At 35.5% G+C, this 22,878-nt stretch overlaps 1 protein-coding gene across 1 annotated transcript in view; it reads right to left on the reverse strand.

The window, feature by feature from the left end:
* Positions 1-22,878, reverse strand: part of SOX6 (SRY-box transcription factor 6) — a 379,772-nt gene that overhangs the window by 178,574 nt on the left and 178,320 nt on the right. Inside the window, exon 6 of the mRNA XM_075712793.1 lies at positions 870-959. Within this exon, the coding sequence (XP_075568908.1) occupies positions 870-959 (90 nt within the window). The remainder of the gene's footprint in view (positions 1-869; positions 960-22,878) is intronic.

The following is a 22,878-nucleotide window of genomic DNA, read 5'->3' on the forward strand; positions in this document are numbered from 1 at the left end:
TGACTTATTAAAAAGGGCCAATCTTTCATCTGTTTGTATAATAAAAAAATTGGACTATCTTAATTTCCCCTGGTGGAAATGTAAAACCATAAGCATCAACTTTCATCAAATAGTATCTTTCTTTCTTTTTTTTTTTTACATTAGTAAAGACTTACTAATATCATGCACATGATTCTTTGTTTCCAAATATTTGTAGTTGTTATTTAATAAAATTATACCAATTAAGAGAAATAATTCTTAGGTACCTTGTGTACTCCTCAAACATGCCTTATGACCCCTTCTCAGCACAAAAAAACCCCCACCTTTTTAATGTAAATACTGGAAATATATGCAATAAAACTTGCACTGATTTCAGTAGGTCCCTAATTTCATCCAGAGCTGCTCGCTCTTTGCACGAATAGCATGAATATAAACAAATATTTTTTTTTCCCCAATTTTGAATCTAAGATTTAGAACTGTAATCACACAGTTACCTCCTTTTATAATCTGAAAGCAGTTTCTACATATAGTTTATGCAACTGGGAAGAAACAGTACCAAGTACTAGTAACTCCATGTTTTCAAAATGTTTCTTCCTCTTCCTCTGGTCACAGAGATATAGAGCTAGTGCCAATGAACTAATGTAACTAACCTGGTGTTTGTGATAACATCCTTAATACTGCCTATAACTGATTGTGATATACTCGTTTATTTATTTTGCAGACGCATCCATCATCTCAAAGATAGATACTAAAAACCAGGGTGAGTTGACTGGAAAGAGGAAAGCACCCTCCAGTTATAATTGTTCTATTATTTTTTCTGAACTTTAAAAAATCCTTAATCCCCTGTTTAAAATATATGCAAACATTTAAAATTTTATATAGTGAGGTACCTTTAATTTCTCCAAGGAGATCACTTGTGTTTAATTTTTCCATCTTCTCCTTCCAGTCTTTAGAAAGTAGCTTTTCCATGCAGGATGAATCTATTTAAAAAAAAAAAAAGAATTATCAAATATATTCTCACACATAAGGAAAACAGGTGCCACCTTAATTTTAAAAATGTTCTCCCTGTTCTAGTTGGACCATAGTTTCAAAGGGAAATGAACTTGTAGCCAAACAGAGTTGTCATTTAACTGCATTTTAAATCCAAAGTAATTCCACTGAGGTTAATGGAGTTACTATGGATTTAACAAGGGTCTAATTGAAAGAAAAACTTCGTTCAGGATTTATGCATGCTAACTGCCAATTTACATGCATAGATTGCCAATGTATATACAAATTCTGTCTTTTTCATTTGAGAATGATTGTACACTTGAAATTATACATGAAGATTTAGAAGCTTTTTTTGGAAATTTGGCACACAGTGGCATCTGAAACCCATTTTTATACCCATGTCAATGCAAAAGTTATTCATATAATGTCTCCATGGAATTCATAAAATCACTCTACATATTGGATGTTCACAGGGTCAGAAGTTTTCTCAGTACACTATAAACAACATGCAATCATTAGAAGATATGCTTTCACGTTTCGAAGTTCAGAATGCGTCTCATATCTTTTCCCCAATGTGGGAGGCCTTCTGTAGGCAAAACCATCACTGAAGTCGTTACACTTAGGAGAAAGTAGAAGATTGGCCTTAGTAAGTTTCCTATGACCAGTCCCCAATTCCACTAGAAAATTTGATATTAAGCATTACAGACCCAAATAAAATCTAAAGGTTTTTTCAGTTCCTAAATTAAACTAATTGGCTCTGAGGTCTAAATTATACATAACCTTCCAGACAACCTACAAAAGGTGATTTTTAAGATGGGAATTCTTATGGTTGGTGTTGTGATTCAGAGTTTTATGACTTTAAGAACTGGGTATAGACAATTATCAAGCAAACTTTACACACAGTAGAACCCCTTCCCAGTAATAATAGAATCTCCATTAAACATTGTGTATTTACTTTCATTCGTAGACAGACTCATCAACAATGGCTGCGCTAAACTCCCTGGAAACCCTTAAGCCTAGTTTAGAAAGATATCAAAACCGTTATTTAAATGCAACTCTATTCCTAAAACGCATCTTTGCAACCAGCCTTCATTATAAGATCACTTATCACTCTGGGTGGTGCTGAGCGTATTGTTTCTTAGTGCATACAGTGGGAATAGCCATGCACCTTAGCTTGTTAGAAACTCTTATGGCAAGCTGCTCTTTGCGTTAGGAGCTCAATTTAGACAACGCTTTCTAAATAACTAATAATGTTCCAAATTTTTCTATTTGCATTGATCCCACTCCAGTCCCTTAAGAATTAATGCTGGGATGTGCAAGGAGGCAGAATTCAGCCTAATACATCTTCTGCTAAATTACTGACAGATTAAGGCCGAATTGTGGCTCAAATTCTCATGTCAACAGTCCCAACAGTCCCGTCAGCAGCACTCACACAAGTGAAAACAAAAGCAAAAAGCCCAGATTAAGAATGGCAAAACAGATCACATCAATGCAATGGGTGACAGTTTATTCCACCTCACAGGATTCTAAAAATACTCAGAGGGAGGAGAAGCATTCAAAGAGGTCACAAAAGGACGAGTTAAAGATTTAAGGAGGAGTTTAAGGAAGAAAAAGATCATATGGCCAATCACATTTTAGGGTGCAAGTAGTTTCAGCCTAAAAATTCACATTAGCATCACTCATTTGAAACAAACAAAGAAACAAAAATAAAAACAACAACAAAAAAACAAACAAAAAAACCAGTTGAAAGCAAAACAAACTGTAACTACCAAAAGATCAAAGATCAGGTTTTAATTGCAACACATTTTCACCATGCAAGCCTCCGTGGGAAGACAAGACAGCTCGTAAATGTTTTTGAAGTAATAGTTCAGTAGAAAAGCTGGTTTATTTACTAATTATATCTTTCTATGAAAGAGACAAAATTAAGGAGCTGTAAGTTGCAATAGGCAGTGTTAAAATACTTGTTATATAATAACAATTTACTTTTAACAATAACAGGCACTTATCACTTTTATGAGTTCTGGCCTGATAATAGAAGAATCAAGAAATAACCATCAATTATCAATAGAACATTATAATTTGTCCTTTTTTGTGATATCATCATTAGTTTAAAAAGATGTTTCTGTGTTTCTCCCCTGCCAAAATTTCAGACCCCTCATCCCTGAAAAAAAAAGAGAGCTTTAGAGTTTTATTTTGATGTTTGCCATAGGTTATGTATTCTACTGCTTTTTAACTAAGATATTTTCCTCAATTCATATAAAGAAGGAAAAATATTTAAATTTTTTAAAAAAGGAAACAATTAGAATATCACAGGAGTTGCTAAAAAACTTTCCTGAAAAGCACTTGCTTCATTTCTTCTCTTACTGTTCTTAAGAACACCCATGTTTATCTGTAGTGTTCTTATATTGCATAAGGGCAAAAAACATATTTCTAAAGAGAGACTGAGAAAGAACTGGAATGGAAAACAGGTCTATCTGTATGCCTTCTTTTTGATATAATCACATTGATAGTTACAATTTCTACCTCTATAAATGACTGAAAAATTTCTTGAGAAACATTTCTTTAAATACCCCTATCTCATTCAAACTGTGTTACAGATCTGACCACACAATATATAGCTACTGTATTTTGTTATTGGGAAGATTACAAAAAACACATAACAAGCCTTCTAATAAACTTTTTAATAATATTGTAGAAGTAGCTCTCTTGAAATTCCTGTAAATTTTCAATTAGCACATTTAATTTTTAGAATTTAAAATAATGATATGTGTTAAAGCTCTCTGGAGGTCCTCCACGTTAGACACAAAACTAAATATAAAGGCTTATACTTGAAAGGCATATCTCCCTTCAAGTTCTGTATTCTGTGTTCGCAAACACACATTCTGAAAAGGTTTGTGAATCAGAAAGGGATTTTTTCTTCTTTCTGTACTGAAAATTAATTTTTACATACATATAAAATCTATGAATATATCTTCTGACATCAGTAAAATGTCTTCATCCATATTGATTCATTTTCTGATTTGATTCATTATAGAAACAAAACATCGACTCGGAATCCAGCACTGAACAGTGAAGAAGCCCGAATTCACATCTGCACTGCATCACTCTCCCTGCACTGAGGCTCTGCTTCAGAATCTTTCCAAAACCTTGTGGATCCCGACATTTTCAAAATTCAGGGGTATTCTTGTTAAAGACAATTATAAAAGAAGCAAAGAAAGAAATTAGCATTTATACATTTTTAGCTCTTCTCACTGACTTTATAAACCACATTTGGGCTTATGCTGCAAAGTAGCATATTTTGTACTGGCACATGTAAGATCAAACTCGTGAAGTTGCACTGGAGCAATTTATTATATTAACAACACACAGCTTCTCATCCTTTATATTCTTCTCTTGTGAACTAGGAAAAATTTTCTTTCAAGGACAGCAAACAGGTTAAGTATTATTAGACTGAGATGACTAAATTAAATCATTGAGTATTATTTAATATCACAGTTTATTACATGCTTTGTTAGCAATTTGAATTGTGGAAGGAGTTTAAAGTACTGTAAGAATCTTGTTAGACAGGACAGTTTTGCGAAGGTGAATGAGAAGAGGATGTTAAAAGATAAATAAGCAGGAAAAAAAAAAAAAAGCCGAGAAAAAAGCACCCAGGTGTTAGATGAAAAGGATCTCTCCGCAATGACAAAGCATCGATGAAAAGAATTAACATTTGTCCATTGGGTAATCAATCAGTCATGGAATGGATGGAATCCAGCTCTTTGTTGCATGACCGGTGATGAAGAACGAGTGTGTTAGCTATCACAGCCAAGCTCTCAAGTTCTTCCGACTGAATGAAAGTCATCTTGTTCCTATCAAGGATAGCTTTTGCCTCTTGTCTCTTCCTTATTCCTCCCTTTTTTTCTTTTCTTTTAATTTCACTTTTATGGTCTTCAACAAGTTACCAACACCAGCTACAGCTTACATGAATACTGTATGACCTTACAGTGGCCTGCACCTATCCTCATTGATTCTGGGGGGTTGTTCCTTTTTTTTTTTTTTTTTTTTTTTCTTTTTAATCCACTGAAGTAGCCTCCTATTACTTTCTTTGAAATACAGATATGAAAAAAAAAAAAAGGCATTCATGCCATGTGTGTGTTTTTGTTTTTTATGGTAAAGTCATACATAAAAGAAAGCCTAAATGTGAGATTGCAGCAGCAAAACTTCAAAGCATTGACTGTCAGACATTATTATTTCAAATCAGCTTTGACTTTTTGAGACTTAATAAAACACTATAGTACAGACTGGCATATTTATAACACCTATACCAGTGATCAACTCAACTGTCTTATTCTTGCTCCTGTGCGCTGCCTTGTTATTTCTTTTATAATAAGCTTCCCTCAAAACATGTTGTAACAATACTGCAAAGTGATAATTATTAATGATATGAGTTCTAAAACATGACTTGTTTTGCATACAATTCTTTTTGAATACATACATTACTTTGTGACAGAAGACAAAAGCACATTGATTTATTAATAATGATTGCAAATGCATAGCAAGTTCATAAACAATACAGAAATATAATTCAATCAAAGGTATAGGTGACATATTTCTACATGCATCTGAACTGTTACATCTCAAGGAAAGAGGCACTGGAAAAGACAAAGTAGAGGAATTAGAAGAGAAATCAGGCATACTACAAGAGAAACTGTTCGAAACCATGATCAGATCCTCAGTAGGAGGAGGATAAACTTCTTTTCTCCTTTTTAGAAGAATAATACTACAGAATTAGTGGCGTCTTTATCTCTATTTCAGAACTGTAGTCTACAGTTATAGCCCATTACAATTTAGTAGATATTGCTAAACTTAAAAGATTGTATTTTTGCAAGCTTTGGAACTACGTAACAATATGCAAGTTCCTCCATCTCTAGTGTTCTATATTGTCTAAGCTACTCTCATTACATTTATTTGCCTTCATCTCCACAGGAGAAAAAGCGTCCTTTGGATCAGCCTTTGTCAAATGAGTTCAAATGTCTCATTCAAGTCTGTATCACAAGAAAAACAGCAGAAGTGAAATTACCCTGTCAGCATCTATGAAATATTTGCGAGAGAAAAAGTGTTGTGTGGCCTTTTTTTTTTTTCTTTGAAAGAATGTTAAATAAGAATATGAACTCCTTGGGACAGACATTTGTGCGCTTATGAGGCCTACTGTACTGGATTCCTACTACAGGAGAAGAGCTGCTTTTTCCTCCCCAAACCAAATAAGCTGCAAATAAACATTACAGTTGCTACCACTGGGTTGCCCAACTCTCTATTGTACCTTTGGAATCTCACCCATGCCTCAAGTGCTAATGTGCTTTTTTCAAGTGGGTGAAGCTAAGGACCTGACATCTAAAATAATAATGATAACAATAATAATAACACCACCACCACAACCATCATAGATCTGAAAGAAGACGGTTTGTTTCAGTATTCTTCATAGAATACTAAATCCTGCTCAGAGTAGAAAAATCTAAATAAAATCAATACTCTACAACTATTGGTGAATAAAAGTCAAGCATAGTTTAGATTTACCCTAGTCAGTGTTTCTTACTTACAATTGAACTAAAACATGAGGTCCATTGGTGCTATTATTAGATCCATTCATAAAAAATGTGAATTATTCAGAAAATTAAAAATATTTTTTTAAATCCCATGATGAGTTTTAATATACCTCTGTTGGGACTTCTGATTAACTGACCCATCTCTGAGTGCGTGACAACAGCTTGCTTACATGCTTTTTGGGAGCTCATTGCCCGTCAGATTTCCTTGAGGTGAAGAACCACCTAGCACAGATCTATATTTTAAAAATATTTCCTAATTTTCATGCTTCATATTATGTACTTTAAAATCATATGCAAACTCTAACATTTTGGTATCAAAGGAAAGGCAAAAGGTTAATTTAATTCAATTTGAAAGAGCATGATTTTATAATCTTCTAACAATTCAAAATTAAATTAAGGACTTTACGTTTACATTCATGATTATGAGAAATAAAAATATAATTTAACCATGACTATCAGGAGCTTAACTGCCGGATGGTACTATCTATTCTGTTTTAATTCAAGGATGTAAAGTTTGTGTAATGTTACTAAAATGGATTCTTTGTTGCCATAGTTACTTTTTTTCTTCTTTCAAACACAAATTATCCTTTCCTGTTTCAATAACTTTAAATAAAAGAACAGGAGACAGCAACAATACAAAACTAATCAAAAATCAGCCTGAAGGCTTAACATCCATAGTTGCAATATACTGCCACTGTCTTTTGCTCATAAGCAGCTTGGCTTCAATCTTGCTGTCAGTAGAGAGGCAGGTCAGGAGAATCTCGTCTCATCCTTCTCAATTTCCATACTGTTCTCATATAGTAATTAATTGTCATGGTCTAACAGAAAATTAAAAAATAAGGCATTTCAGACATGTTGTTAGCCAGTAAACTGATTTCTTTGGCCAACTTTTCAAGATTTTCCTGAGTTAATAAGCTTTCAAAAGCCAAGATCTTGAAAAACAAAAATACAATCATGACACAAAAATTAACAACATGACATTTAGAACAGGAAAACCTGCTAATTGCTTTGGCTACATTTACTGCAAATTACAAAACACAAAACAAAACAAAACAAAAAACCCAAAACACACCACTCCTAAATTCTATATCTTGCTCCTGCCATTAAGGAGCCAAGTAATCCTGGCCAGTCTCATACTCCTTCCTCTCATATTGTCTCGTTTCTATCCACCTCTTTATCTGCCTTGGCTATCGAGGCTGTGACATTTCTGGCACAGACTGCATATCTCACAAGAGTTTGGTTGAACACCTAGCACATTCCCAATCATGAATTAGAACTTGGTTCTGATTCTCAATGCAACCTGTAGGCAGTACCATAAAACCAAAAATGGAAAAAAGAAAAATGAAAAACAAAAAAGGGGCAAAGAATCCTTCCTAAATACAATTGTATGCAAATGGCAGTAAGCTCACAGTAGATGTTTTCTTGCAAGAGCAATAATGGAAATGAGACTGAGATCTGACTACCTAACATTACAATTTTGTTTAGGACAGGGAACCAAGTAAATCTGCCAACTGCTGTACATTTTTTCACAGTGACAAGATTTCCACAATATGATAAAATTAGAACTGTAAGAGCTTGGAGAGCTCTCTTAACTTTTAATTAAAACTCTCCAAGCTCACTAAAAATAATTAGGGATTAAAATGTTCTGGTTTTCCTCTGAATTCATTTGCACTACTTGAATGGTCTAGATCTTGCATGAAACAACAGACATCCTAAAAAGAAACACTGGAATTTAACTGGGGGTGATTTCCAGACCTGCCTTCTGTGATGTGGCTAGTGGGAAAAACTGTAGGGAATCTGAAGCTTATACCAATTCCACCTAAAATGCCTTGTTTCAACAGAAATTCTCTAGTGAAAAGAGTATTTGCACTGAGCAGAATGCATTCTGCTCAGTGTAAAACCCTAGACAAAAAGGAGTTTGAATTTCATGGAAAGAATAACCCAAGATACAGTTCTGACCTTTATTTTTATTTATTTATTAAAAGCAGAACCTTTAACCTTACAAATGTTTTTGTTCTCTTAAAATAACTCATACAATGCTATATGCCGCACTATTTTTAGAAAAGCAACAAGAGAAAGCATGCTTTTCCCATACAGCATGGCACAGATATAAACATCAACACAGATGCTCTGTGAGAGAGAGCTGGACTTCTCAAGCACTTGATCATTAAGGAATGCACCAACTGTTTTAGATAATCTCGTGCCAGCTCCAATTCTGCTCCACACTCCCCTTTGGGAGTGGCGAATCTTGTCCTGCTCCTAATTTTTCATTTTACTCACTCCTCCATTCTTTCTTTTTTTTTTTTTTCCCCAGAACAGAGGGAAAAAGGCATTGTGTGCCAAGCAATGCAAGACTAGAATCACTTCCCCAAACAGAGCAAAACTTTCAGACAATTAACCCTCCCCTCTTCTTTCAGATAAATTACTAAGTATAAAATGCAATCTGTTTCCTTTGTTTACTCAATATGAACAATTTGTAAATGACTCAAGGATAAAATTCAGAAAATGTTGTGCTAAATTAGAACCATTATAAACATGCTAATGACTGCTCAACTAAAACATGCAGGATCAGTGTGAAGAAATATATTTAGTTCCTGTGAAATACAGTTGTATTGCCTCAGAACTATTTGGTCACTTAATTGTATATGATTACTTCAGAAAAATGTTAATTTCATGAACACTGCACTAGACGATACACTATGTATGTCAAAAGGAGCTTTCTCAAATGTCAGTGTAATCGCTTGGATGTAATGTTTTGGCATATTAGTAGAAGATAAATATCTTTTAAGCCTGTCAAAATTACATGTACATTTCATTCCTTAAAATGCAGGAATTACTTAAATTTTCCCTTAAAGTTTCCCTTCCATTATAAGCTATATTTCACTGTTAGATTGGCTGTATTCATTGAAGTACACATCATTGCCTTATTTGCATTACAATGATAGCATACTATGTATTATATGTAATCACCTATTCCCCACGTATGTGCACCTCTATTTACTTTCCAAGTGAAAATATAATATTGGCAAGAGAGAGTCTCGGGCTTTACACAACAGCAGTCAGGGATAGTCAGGAAAAAGGGAGCACAATTTGCTTGCAGTCCCTGGCCAAAAGATTACATAAACTGATATAATAAAGGAGAATGATACACTTATTTTCCTGTCTCTTACTATGTGTTAATGGAAGCAGAACTCAAAACCTCCATTATTTTTCTTTGCTTCCACATCTTCACATCTTTCTGTATTGACCAGCTCTAGAAGATCAATTTTTTTTCCTCAGAGTGGAAAAGAAGAACAGACTGAGCCAATATCTTAGCTAGACCTCATCAGCATAGCTCCATCAAAGTCTACTTACACTTAAAAAGATTTGAAATTTCTCCCAATATTTGGCCTAATTATTCTTTCTCTTAATCTCATACTTCCGTTCCTTGTTATAGTCCTTTTATAACCCTAAACAATTCACTTTCATCTTTGGTATCCACTCTTTTCAAACACTTGTGAGTTGAAGTGACATTCTTCTCATTATTACTCAAACAAACTATTGAGAAGTTAATCTTTAAATCTTTCTTTGTTAAACTGCTCTGGAGTAAATCATGTATCATATGGCCTCTGGACATGTAGCATCTTTCTTTTACAAATGAATATCCCTAGTAGCTCAAGAAGTTGCAGATTGCACATCAGCCTGTGTTCAGCTACGCACTAAACCCACCCACTGGACTCATCTTATTAAAGACACGGGAGCAGATTTTATTTTCTCCTAACATTGCACAGTGCTCAGCTTCTCATACCAAGCTTAAGCAAGCAGAGGATCCCATCTCAACTCAAGAAATTATTTGGTAGTACAAATAGGCATTTATATCATTGCATCTTCTCCTATCAAGTGCAATGCTAAATAAATACTGTATCATTTAACAAAGCAGAAATTCCATAAAATTACTATGAAAATATTAGTAAAAGTTGTGGGGAGTAAAAACATCTTAAACAAAAGGTAAAAGGAAAAAGGGAAAGTGTGTGCAACCTCCTCCACACCAGGTTAGTTTGCTGGGGGAGGGGGCGGAAATAAGGGGGGCCGGGGGAGACACTTCCTGAAAAGCAAGAAAAATCAGTTTCTATTAAACTGATTAATGTTCCTCGGAAAATTTGTGACACCAGATGATTTATGAACAAAACATGGATGATTCAAAAGACCTCTATTTTGTTCCCCCAAATCATGTTCTACTCATTACCCTAATAATGCAGTAATAAACATCTGTTTAATGATTTCAAGGCTTCTTAATATTGTGTATAAAAATCTTAACTCAGCTCTTACATAAAATATTCTGAAATTAAAACAATTGTATAACAAAAAGAATTTTTCATGAGAAATCCTGAAGCGTTTTTGTGTGTAAAAGTATAATACAAAGAAAGCAAAATAATATGCTCTTGATTTGAAATGACTTCAAACAAGGATGCAAAGGAATGAAAACAATAGCTAGAATCTCCTCTCTGTTTACCATTTTTGAAGGTCTCTATGGCATATGATGCAGTCTTTTCCAGGGCACTGAAATATACTGACAAAATCAGTTCTATAGCCTCTTTTATACTAATAAAATTTTGATTTAAACAAATTATCATATTCTGTATAAATACAAATATAGAACAAGCAAGACTTTCCTGAGCTAATTCCAACAAACAGAGCTTTAAAAAGTTTACAGATCTCACAAGTACCAGTCTACTTGCTGTAGATATATGCTTCAGGAATAATAGCTGGTTTGTCACAATTCTGTGAAAAGACTTAAGAAAAGAATGCACTAATATCTTCAAGAATAATATCTTAAAAATTTAATTTCCTTATATACATAGAGGTGAAAATTAAACATCAATTTTTTGAGAACATTATTGATGTTGTAAAGCCAAGTACTGGAAAGATATGGAAATGCTACAGTGAAAGTTGTCCAGGAAATCCTAATTCAGCCCCTGTGTGAATAAACATTATGATGCATTATTTAAATAAAAACCCCCATGCCATCTAAAAAAAAAAAGTACACTTTTTTGTTTATTTGTTTTACAGAATTCTTGCTACATTCAGCACGTGGGACAAACCCAGACAAAAGCATAAACTGGAACTGCAGAGCAAATGCGGCTGTTGCCCATATGATCATTGGCCATGTTTCATTGCAAAAGTTCAAAGAAATTAAATGAATGAGGGATGGAACTGCAAAAGGAGAAATGATGGGACGTAGTTTCATTTTCTGGGAGCTCATTTTAAAAAACTTGGGGTTGTATTTGAGGAATTGCTGAATATTCACAGCTGCAGCTGTGTCAATGTAAAGTCAGTATAAAGATTGAGGCTATAATATATATAGCTATATATAAACTGCTGCACAAACTTAGGTCCTCTGGAAAAGAGTCAGGACCTAAACACCTCAAGCTGAACAACCAATAAATCAACGATGTTTTTAAAGTCAGCACTCTTAGTCCCACACCTGTGAAGCTGGTATACTGACTACCTTTTTTTCCTCTTTACAAAGACTTGGAGAATGTAATTTGTTTGTAGCACATTTACAGAGTATGCTGGAAAAACCCAGCCAATTGTGTAATACCCATGCCTTCAGAACACAGCTTGAATAATAAGTAATTAATAGACACAAAGGCTTCAGATTGACCAGTAAGGATATAACAAGCTACTGGATAGTTTCACATTCACAGAGGATCACCCTGTTAGTGAACTGGACGAATCAGAATTCTTTCTGAGGAAAAATATTGTTTAATCATGTAAGAAAAATTGTACTTATCTACATGGAAACAAAAATGGCTTTCATTTTAAAATATTTTAAGTTCTGTTGGGTAAGCGAAGAAAGCTGTCACTTTCTGCAGTTATGCAGACATTCTGCAAAATTAGAACCATTTTAAACCTGGGCTTATATACAGGTCAGACTTCTATAAATTGGATTTAGTAGCCAGATTTGGAAACAATGGCGATTTGAAGGCTACTGATCTTGCTGAATTAAAGACGGGGTGAACAGGAAATGGACTTTGGTTTCTCCGCACTAGACTTCAGCAATTAAAAGCACTAATGATAACACAAGAGTTCATGTTGCACCCTGTCCTAATGTGGCAAAACAGACACAGCCTCTTGCTCTCCTGACAGAGCAAATCTTGACATCCCCCATGTACAGGCCGACAGACCTGTATAGGTTCCCCTAGTTGCTTGGAGCAAGTGATGTCACAGTGTGATGCGCTACTTGACCCATTAAATCATCACGTGTTTCTCGGCAGAAAATAATTTTTGCCCCCAAAGCTGGTGCATAAATTCATCACCACATACATCTTCACCAAATAGGTAGCATAGGTAGCATAGTAATACAATAAATTTCAGAGCCAGGAAAATGGGGGTCATTTGGAAACATCTAAGAGGAGATTTAGTAATACTTGGGGAGTTCTCATCCCAAAATCTGCTACCCAAAGAGGTAAATACATGATCAGCACAATTAAATCTTCATAGCTACAGAGAAGGGCAACCACAGTAAGGTCATGCTACCTGTTTTGAGTTATTCTTTATTTCCTATTCTGCTAATAAACATCCTTTCTTTTCCAGAATCTTCCTCACTACAAGCAAGAAATAGGCAATGGAGTTCTAGGGAATTATGCCACAACCTTCACTAAAAGTTATATTGCAGGTAACAAAGATAATTTGCATGATTTCTGTCTTAAACTTTTAGTCTTCTTGCTTTTGTTGATTTAATCCAGACTCTACAGTTATAACAGTTTAAGCTAATGAGCTGAATTTCAGCTGCATAACTCCCCAGAAAATTTAAGCATGCATGAAATTCTACACAGCTACTTTGAAATTGTAGATTAATGGTGGTTTATGACATATTCTTTACACAAATGCAAAAGAATCTAACAAAGACTAAGTTGTTTAGAAGGATTTTTCTCCTTTTTAGAGCCAATAGAAAATTTCATGTTATCAGGACTACCCCTACACAAAAGATTGCTAAATTCTAAGTTCTGATTTATGATCCTAGAAGTACCCACTCCAGAGAACAGGACAGGTAGGAAATACCTTTGTTCCAATGCTAAATGACATGGTATATTGGAAAATTATGATATTGCCTTATTCATTTAAATATATTACCAAATTCAGTGCATGAGTAACAGGTGAAGATCTGATTCCTACTGCATTCAATAGATCACAGTCTAATGCACTTCACACACTTGTAATAACAAAATTCACAACCGAATCTATATATTTCTTAATTGTAAACTATACTTCCTGTCTTTTAGCATGTCTTTAGCAAGGCTATTACATGATTTCTAGATCCTTAATATACAAGGTTTTATGTATGGACTTCATACAGAAAAAATAGCGTGGCCCCAATAGTTTGAACACGCAATGCAAAAGCTTGTCACTACCAAGCCAAAGGCAGAACTTCGGGCTGTCAGGTTCTCCACATGCTCACGGTTTGGTCCATCTAATTTGTGTTTACATGCATTAAAGTTGAGATTAATCTCTTACCCTTTGGTTGCATTTTCATTGTCTTTACTCCACATGAAAATTATCTTACTGGGGTTTTTATCTTTACATTACCCACAAAACTCATTGTATTTAGACAACCATACAATCTTTTTTGTCAACTGATCACTTCTCTAATCCCTGGGCCGCAAACCTGCCTAAACCCTACTCCCCCTTTTGCGCTCACACTATTAATGTAATCATGAGTACTAGGAAGGCAGACTCTCAAACATTGCAAGTTACACGTCTCTGGTTCCTTAAGCTTTTTTTAAACACTTATTTATGGGCAAGGTATAATTTACACCACCTTATGTATGGCTGGGCAGGTGGTACACTGTGACCGCTGCTCCTTATATCAAATACGCTAACATCATTGTCAGTGGTGCCCACTTTTCCCCACCAATCATATTCTCACCTGTTCTCTCTCATCATAAGATTTGACCTAGAGCTCTCTGGGACAAGGGCTGTTGTTTGCTTTTACTACTGCTATATGTCCAGCACCTAACATAGAGGCCCCTGGAAAAAATTATAAGGAATCATCTTAATTACTTCTAGTGAAACTCAGAGACCCTTCAGAACTCAGTGGCCTAAGCTCCATGGAATAAATTACTTATTTTTGTTCCCTTTTCCTTTCAAAGCTGTACATGTCATACAACTTACTATCTCAACTGGAACAACTGCTAGTGCTTAGCCTAAGCCAGTGGTCAATGAACGTCATACCTTTGCCTGCACAAAGTGGGGAAGGCAGTATGCACAGGCACAGCTTTTCCCGAGTCAAACCAGCCACCACAGGTCCCAGAGCTGCTGGTATGCTCCATGAACGCTGAAGTCACATGGAATCTTTTTAATTTTATGATGAGATTGCTCAAGTTTCTCAAGTTCAGAAGGTTTCCAATTTTAGGCAAGTAAGAAGAATTGTGACAAGATCTTGCATTTAGGAAGAACAATTCCTTTCAGTAAACTATCCCACATCCAGATATTTTCAGGAATTGTCCAAAAGCTTTTTAGCTGACAGGAAATAAACTATTTCCTTCTTCAGCAAAATGTAACTCCCTAATGAGTTTATTATCTTATGAACAGTGGTGTAAATGTGAACTTTGATATAATGACAATAACATCTCCCTTCTCCTGAAAACTATTAACTGGACCTACTCAGCACCTAAGACTACAGGCAATTAGTCCCAGAACATGGATTAAAGAATTTAAATCACCACAGTCCATTAGTTTTTGCAGTTATTTACAAAATAAGTGTAAAATTTGCCCATTCATTTTGATTGCACTTTTCTTTTTGCTCTTTTTGCTCTAGTGAAATAATTTCAAAAGATGGATAACGACAGAGATCTAGGCCCTAAAAGTGGAACCTTATACTGTATTAAATAGCTGATCAGAGAATAAGAACAAATATTGCCAACAAATGTATAGGAAAACCGTGATAATTGTTTACTGCAAAGACATGCAGGAATCACCACATTGGATCAGGCTGCTTAACAATTCCTCTCTAACAATGGTAACTTTCACAAAGACTAAATTAAAAATTTGAATAGCATGAGCATGTTCCACCTATACTCAAGACTGCACTTTTAAGCAAAAATACTTTGTTCTTTTGAAGAAGCTTCCATCCCTTAATACGAGAGAAAACAAGGACCAGTGGTCCACAGAAAAGGTCAGTACAGTTTGGCCAAACAGAAAACCACTAATTTTGCATCCAAAAAGATATGCTATCTACTTGGTCAGATACACATGTTCTTATCTTTGTTCAAATCAAACAAAATTTAGGGGTTTTTTAAACGCTACTTTTACAACCTCCTGTTCCTTGGTTAGATAGCACATCCTAATCTTAAATCCCAATTTCTCTTGTTTTGTGAGTGTTCTGGTTTCAGTTCACAATATCACAACTTTAACAGGCAAAGTTATCCATAACAGCTCCCCAAAATTAAGCAATTCATATCAGCTACTAGGTGCAGTCCATATGTTGGAAAACAATACCGAATCAGCCAACATCAACCATATTCTGTAACAACTTGCCAGAGCCAAGGTGCCAGGTGCTCTCCTATACTGGACCTTCTCTATGTCTTGTTGCTCAGAGGCTGTGACTCCGACAGTACCGTATTGTAAAAATCTGGATTAAATCTAGCAAAGAAAGAGATCATTTATAAGTCATCTGTGGGTACATTCTGTCTTTGGCGTGTGGCTGAAACTCCCATTAACACTAACATGAGCTACGCAGGCCTACTGATGGGTGAATTATACCCCTGACAGAAAAGCGGTTTTTTGCTCGATGGATTTTCTTTGATGAACTTGTTGGCTACTGCGCAGTCATGTGTATATATTTAAGTATTTCTCTGTGCGTATGCATTTGTATATCTCTACAGTGATGATGTCAGTTTGACTAAAAATGCAGATAAAGCATTTCGTAAGCCAAAATGGGCCAAAGCTAATTTTCCCCATATAAACTTCGGTTTGGCCCTTATTTATCAAAACCAGAAAAAGTTTGACAGAAAAGGGGATCCAAATTGGTTATCCCAACAAAAAATAGAAGTTAGGGCCTTTCTTAAGACTTACTTTATATGAACCGTATGCACAACTTTCACTTTCTAGAAAGTGGTTTTCTCTTGAACACACATCAGAACCATTCATCATCATATAATTGCAAGTTGTCAGTCAGAGCCGCACCCTTCATGCAGTGGCAGGCCGCCAACACATCTGTCAGAAGCACTCACAAGCTTCCGTGTATTATTGTAATCCCCTACAAAAGGAACAAGCCCATTCATCCAGTCCACATTTTCCAAATCAAATGACAACTGTAAACCCTGAGCCTGGAAAAATAATAGCACTTACCCTAAAAATGCCACACTTGTCAGGTGACCACAGGCTAAATGCCAGAGAGCAAATACAAAATAATTCTAATCCTCACATGTAGGTTTTAGGGAACTGGGTTCTTCATGCACGAAAGAGGAAACCTGGGTTCTGTGCATTCAACAGAGTGGTCTCCAATGGTGAAACAGGCTGTTGGGATAAATCATTGTACCCTTTCTGCAAACTCTCCCTTCTTGCACTCTAGACTTGATTAGGAAAAATTTCTCCTTCTTAATGTTTCCATTCTCTTTTTTGGCTTCTTCTGTTTCCTTTCTCCTTTACATAGAATCATCTAGTCTTTATGTTAACATGTACTCTTTTCTCCTTTTCCTCTTTTCTCCTGTACCTCTTAAAAGATTCATTCTGCTCAGACAGGCTCCACAGGTAGCACCTCGGGGCTGCCTGGATTTAGTGAACCTGAGGGCTTGGGCCAATGAGTCCAAAGCAGGCAAGGTTCTCTTCTCAGAAATGAAGTTAAGGACTTTCATGGATAATTAAACAGCTTTCAAGGAATTAAATACTGCTTTACACAGGGCTTCAGAAGCTTATTTGCAGAGTATATGCATACAAGAGCCACGAATGCTTTGGAGAATGAAGTAGAGTAATAAGCTTTACCTTTCTACTTCCACTAACTCTTTTGCATTCGCTCTCTGGAAAAGTGTGACAGTTCAGTGCTCAGAAACATTGAGTGAAACACATGCCATTGCCCGTTGAGGCAGCAATGCAGCCATATGAACACAGCAAGACCTCCAGAGCAGCTTTCCTTCAGCAGGTGAGGCTGTGGATGGAGCCTCATGTTCCCCTCTAACCAGCCAGATCTTTATATGTGCTTAGATGCAGAGGTGAAACCATGAATCCTCTCTGACCACCCTTCCAATAATTTGCCCCCAGGAACTTTAAAGGAGCAGGAGCAGACAGTCAGTACGCATGCCCAACCATAACGATTGGGCTGGTAAAAGTTTTGTGCACTCCACACTGCTATTGGGCATTTTTATCAGCTCTTGATACATGCAGAATGTATATTATATATACAGACATATACAAACATACATGTCTGAAACAATTTTAAAGATATATGATGGCTGACCTGCTACAAAATTTATTTCCAAGAGCAAATAGAGAAAGCATTACTCAGCCAGGAGTAAATTATACCACCTCACTGCACAAAGGAAGATAGATATCGTACAAATCAACTCTCAGCTGTGCTGCACACCTATATTCACTCAGTGGTGTTTTTCAAACTAGCGTTAAGGAAAATCTAACAATTCTCAGGCTATCTCAAAAAAGAGCCTATAAGTACTGTAAAGCTACCATGCAAACATGAAGAAGCTGCAGAAACTGCTCCACCTACTCCTGGACAGTCATAGAGACTAGTCTAGCTGGTCCACCCCATCAGAATGAAACTGGAATATAGGAATATCAGAGTTTATTATCACACTCCTGCAAAACATGCTGGTTCTCAAAACACCAGTGGGGGAAAAATCAATCCCTCAATCCTTTCATGACTCAGTTTCTCAGATAGAAAGATAACCTTTTTATCTCATACAACTACTGAAAAATTTAATTCTTTTGCAAAATGGTAATACAAAGAGCTTTAAGCACAATAGTATATTTTTTTTCAATTACACTATCTTAACTTTTACATATTTTCAAAGTTTACTTGGCAATGTTAATTTTTTCAGCACTATGCCATATTCAGTAACTCTTAATTTTTGGCATGAATGAAGACCAAATTTCACTAAATCTGAATGAAATTAATTTTGGGCTTGAGACATCATGAGGTAATAATATCTGCTGTAAACCAGGTAAATCAAGATAAATGAATGCTTTCTCTTTTATATATATATATATATACACACACACATATGATACTAAATACACACAAATATAAGTACAACATATGGTCAACAATAAATAAATAAAATTGAAAACACTTTACAACTGCATGGCAAGTATCCAAACTAAATTTCAGGTAGCAGATGGCATGAATAGGATACATGTGAGAAACAGGCAATTTCAATTATCTCTGAATAGTTCATAAACAGGAAAATTTGGCAAATCACAATTTAAAAAAAAATGGACTTGAATAATACCATGTAATAGAGATAACTGAATTGAAAACATAACAATGCAAAGTTATTAAGCTCATCCTGACCATAATTTCATAATGAGTATTAAATGATTACATGTGACAGAAAAGAGCTGCCCCAAATACTAATGCTTGTAAAATGTAATAATTAATTATTCCAAGTAGGGCTCAGAATTTCATTTTACTTATTATTATTACCCAAAAGTGGCCAAGAGATCTTGCTCACCAAGTCCCTTCTTAGCTTTAGTGCAATCTAGAGATGAAAAAACACATGAATAGAATCTGGATCTGGTCATTTCTTCAAACAGCTATTCGACAAACTTCAATGGGGTTTATTCAGCAGAGGTCAGATTTGCCCACAGATGTCATGCAAAGATCATATTGTTTTGAGCCATACAGTGAAATGAGGTGCAAAAAGAAACTCTGTTCAAAATCTTTTCTGAGTCACACCAAATGAGAATCTGGCCTTCGCAAAAGAGTTTGCTTTCCTTTTAACATATCTTTTGAAAAAATCAAATGTGTCAGGTGGATGTCTGAAATTTCAAAATCTGATAAGTAGGACAGAGGCTAATTTCCTAAACATTTCATTGAGATGCTCACAAATGCTGTGTAGAGTCAACGAGGCAAATCACCTAGGAATCAATTCATCAGACATTGTACTATTGCTTTCATACTCACCTCCCTAATTCTCCTTGCCACATAAGAAATGTGTCAGACAAAGATCTATTAGCTCAAATCCCTGAAGTTATTCAGATATCTAAATACGATTTAAGTGCCTAATTGCCATTTGTGTAATTGGGAGTTAGATAGCTAAACAATAGTTTGGGTGTCTGTAGTCCTCTGAGATGTAAGCTTTTCTGCTAATGAAACTCTCAGCATTATCCCTATGAAAAAAATGGTAAAAGAGCTCTCAACCATTCCATTCTTAAGCTAAAGACAATAAAAAAAACAAATAACAGGAAAAAAGAAACCTGCCTGCGTAAATATAGGCAGAATAAACTGTAATTTTCACTGAAATACATATAGATTTTTATTTACCAGATTTGCTATTAGCAGACAAGATAACACCTCCAAATATCAGAAAAGAAAGGAAGAACTTTCTGACCACTATGATTCCAGAAACATTGTGTAAGAATTGGAGAAGCTTTTATTCAGTTCAAATTATAAGTATGTCTCTTTTTTCATGCTAATAAAGAGAATTTGATCCCTGTTAAAACGGAAGGTTGTTCAGAAGGCTTTATCAACAGCACCTTCAGCCTGGCATAATAGAGGCACAGCAAAATCAACAGATGCTTCTGAGCATCTCAATAACCGAGGTCTGGGTCTTTGAAAGAATGACTAGTCTGCCATTTCGTAACTGTCAATTGAAAGAGGAAAAGTGTTGTTTAATGACAGCTGGGTTTTACTGCCCAGATGAATTGGAATAATACATAGAACCCATGTATTTTATGTACATTGAACGCTTATGAAACTCATTTATACATCTGTGTGCCCACAGTTAGCTGGATACAGATACATACACGATCGCAGTATTTTAAAAATGGCCAGAAGTTTTAGGTACGGTGCTTGAATCAAATTACATCTCATTTTCAAAGCTGATGGGCCCAGTAGTTTTGGAAGTTGAAGTTGTAAGTGCTGAACATATCTCAAAAATCAGTGCCAGTATGTTTCAAGTTAGGCATCCAAAGTCAGTAACCACAACTGATCATTTGGGTCACTAGAAAGTATGTTCACAGTATACACAACGACAGAGTCAAGACACTACGAGCTAAGTATCACTTCCATCAGAAAAAAGGCTGTTATATAATACCTTTCAGACAAAGCAATACAGGAGCCACCAGCTGCGAATATGTTTTTAGAATTCAGAGCCTCCCTGGGGGGAGTCAGCTACTTGTTTTGGGGACCTTAACCCTTTCTCATCATACCTCAGGCAGCCCTTGCGCAGGTCCTTCTACCACGACTCACAAAGCCTACGCTGTACCTCCTATCTTGGAAGTTTGGGACACAACAAAAGCTACTAAGGAGTTGTCAGAAATATCAGTAGCCACCCCATGCATTAGGAGTCCCAGTCAAGCAGGGATCTCTTGAGCCCATGAGTCCTGTCCTCAGTAAGTGCAGCTAACCATATAATAATCACCAGCAAAGTCTGCAAAGTTCACCAAGCTCTATGTGGCTACTCACTTCAAAATGAACATGGTTCTGATTTCAGAGTGGTTATAAGAGCGGGGGTTCAGCAGACTTAGGTTTAATGTCATTTTTCTTTCTCTACTTGCCTGCTGACTGACAGTCCCACAAAAGAACAGCTACCACTCTCATCCTTTCCGTGCCTTGCAGCACAGGAGGTTGCTTGGCTTTGTAAAAGAAAGATCCTGTATTAAGAATATTCCTTACTCTCTCTGGAATAAATATATATTAAAAAAAAAAAAAAAGACAAAACTTTCTAAAATTTAAAAGTGCAGCAGAAAATTTAAACTTAATTCTTAATACAAATTAAATGAATCCTAGTGGCACAACTACCAGTTTCAAACCAGTAAATCAGTGTGCTTAAAGTCAGCAACCGATAAAGCAGAAACATATGCTCTGCTTCACTAATGGCATAAAGAACATTCTCTGATTGTCTTTTGGTTGAAGCCAAATGTTTGTTGGTTAAAACAAGATTTATTTTAGAAACATTAATTTTCAATAGCATGCAAACTGATTTATTTTCTACTAAATACTATGAGATTACTTTTAGTTTAGAAACACTTCCATAATGGTTTCTGCACAAGACCTATCAAATGATATTTCTTGGCCCATAAGAGTCATCTATTCTTTCTCCTGGCTAAGAAACCTTCCCACAGTATATTATAGTACAATATGTGAGCTACTGTGTTTGAAGTTACAGCTTATTTTATCAAGACATAGATGTTCTCTACAGCTAGTAAGTGGTGCACTCCACTTACTCCACTTACTCCAGTGTTTTCTTTGGTTTTGTATTTTCTTTGTTTGAAAAGAATACTGGATGCTAAGGCAACAAATATCAAATATTCAATATATAACTGTCGAAATATACACATACGTACCGTATATCACACCAAACATGATACTAGAATAGAACCACGTGACAGCTGCTGAGCTTCCATTTTTCTCATGCATTTACACCAAGAATCAAGTAGTTAGATTTTCCAGAAAGTTCAACTCTCTTTCAAGCACTCAAAAGATGTGAACAATTTCTCTGAAGTGTTCCCGCTATTCTCAGTGCTGAGAGTTTTAATAAATGAAACATTTTTTTAGGTGACTAAATAAGAGCTGTTTAACGCTAGGGCCATTTGAAAATCTGGTCCAGTGAGGGTATTTCAGAATGACAGGAAGTCCAACTAGCATCTTTAATATACCAATTCGTTACATTTGGGGCATACCAGTGTAGTATCTACACAAGAACTTCAAGATTAGTCCCATAAATTGTAAATTTTACTTTTTCAAATTGTGACCAATGCAATTTTAAGAAATCAGATAATTTCAGTGTCTCAGCGATCAAAGTAAATAAATGGTTTCATGAAAAGGTCAGCTGAAAGTATATGGCATACAGTGGCTGACAAAAGATTAAAATGCAATCACATATGAAAAAGTCACAACTTGAAAGAAATGACGGATTCTTGAAAAGATACTTAATACTAATAGATGACATACTTTTACTTGAGTTTGGATCATCTATCCTCATGACTCATTATGTATTTAAGTACACCAATTATATCATAAATAATTTATATCATTACAATGTTCTGTGATTTAATGCATTTAAAACTGTTTCAGACAGATGAGGGTCTTACATGTGTCACACCTCAACAGACCAGGGCACTAAGAGTGAAACAAAACCTTCTTATTAAAAAGTATTACTACTTTTTC

This window comes from Pelecanus crispus, chromosome 6 (assembly GCF_030463565.1).
Source record: "Pelecanus crispus isolate bPelCri1 chromosome 6, bPelCri1.pri, whole genome shotgun sequence".
NCBI classification, from domain to species: Eukaryota; Metazoa; Chordata; class Aves; order Pelecaniformes; family Pelecanidae; genus Pelecanus; species Pelecanus crispus.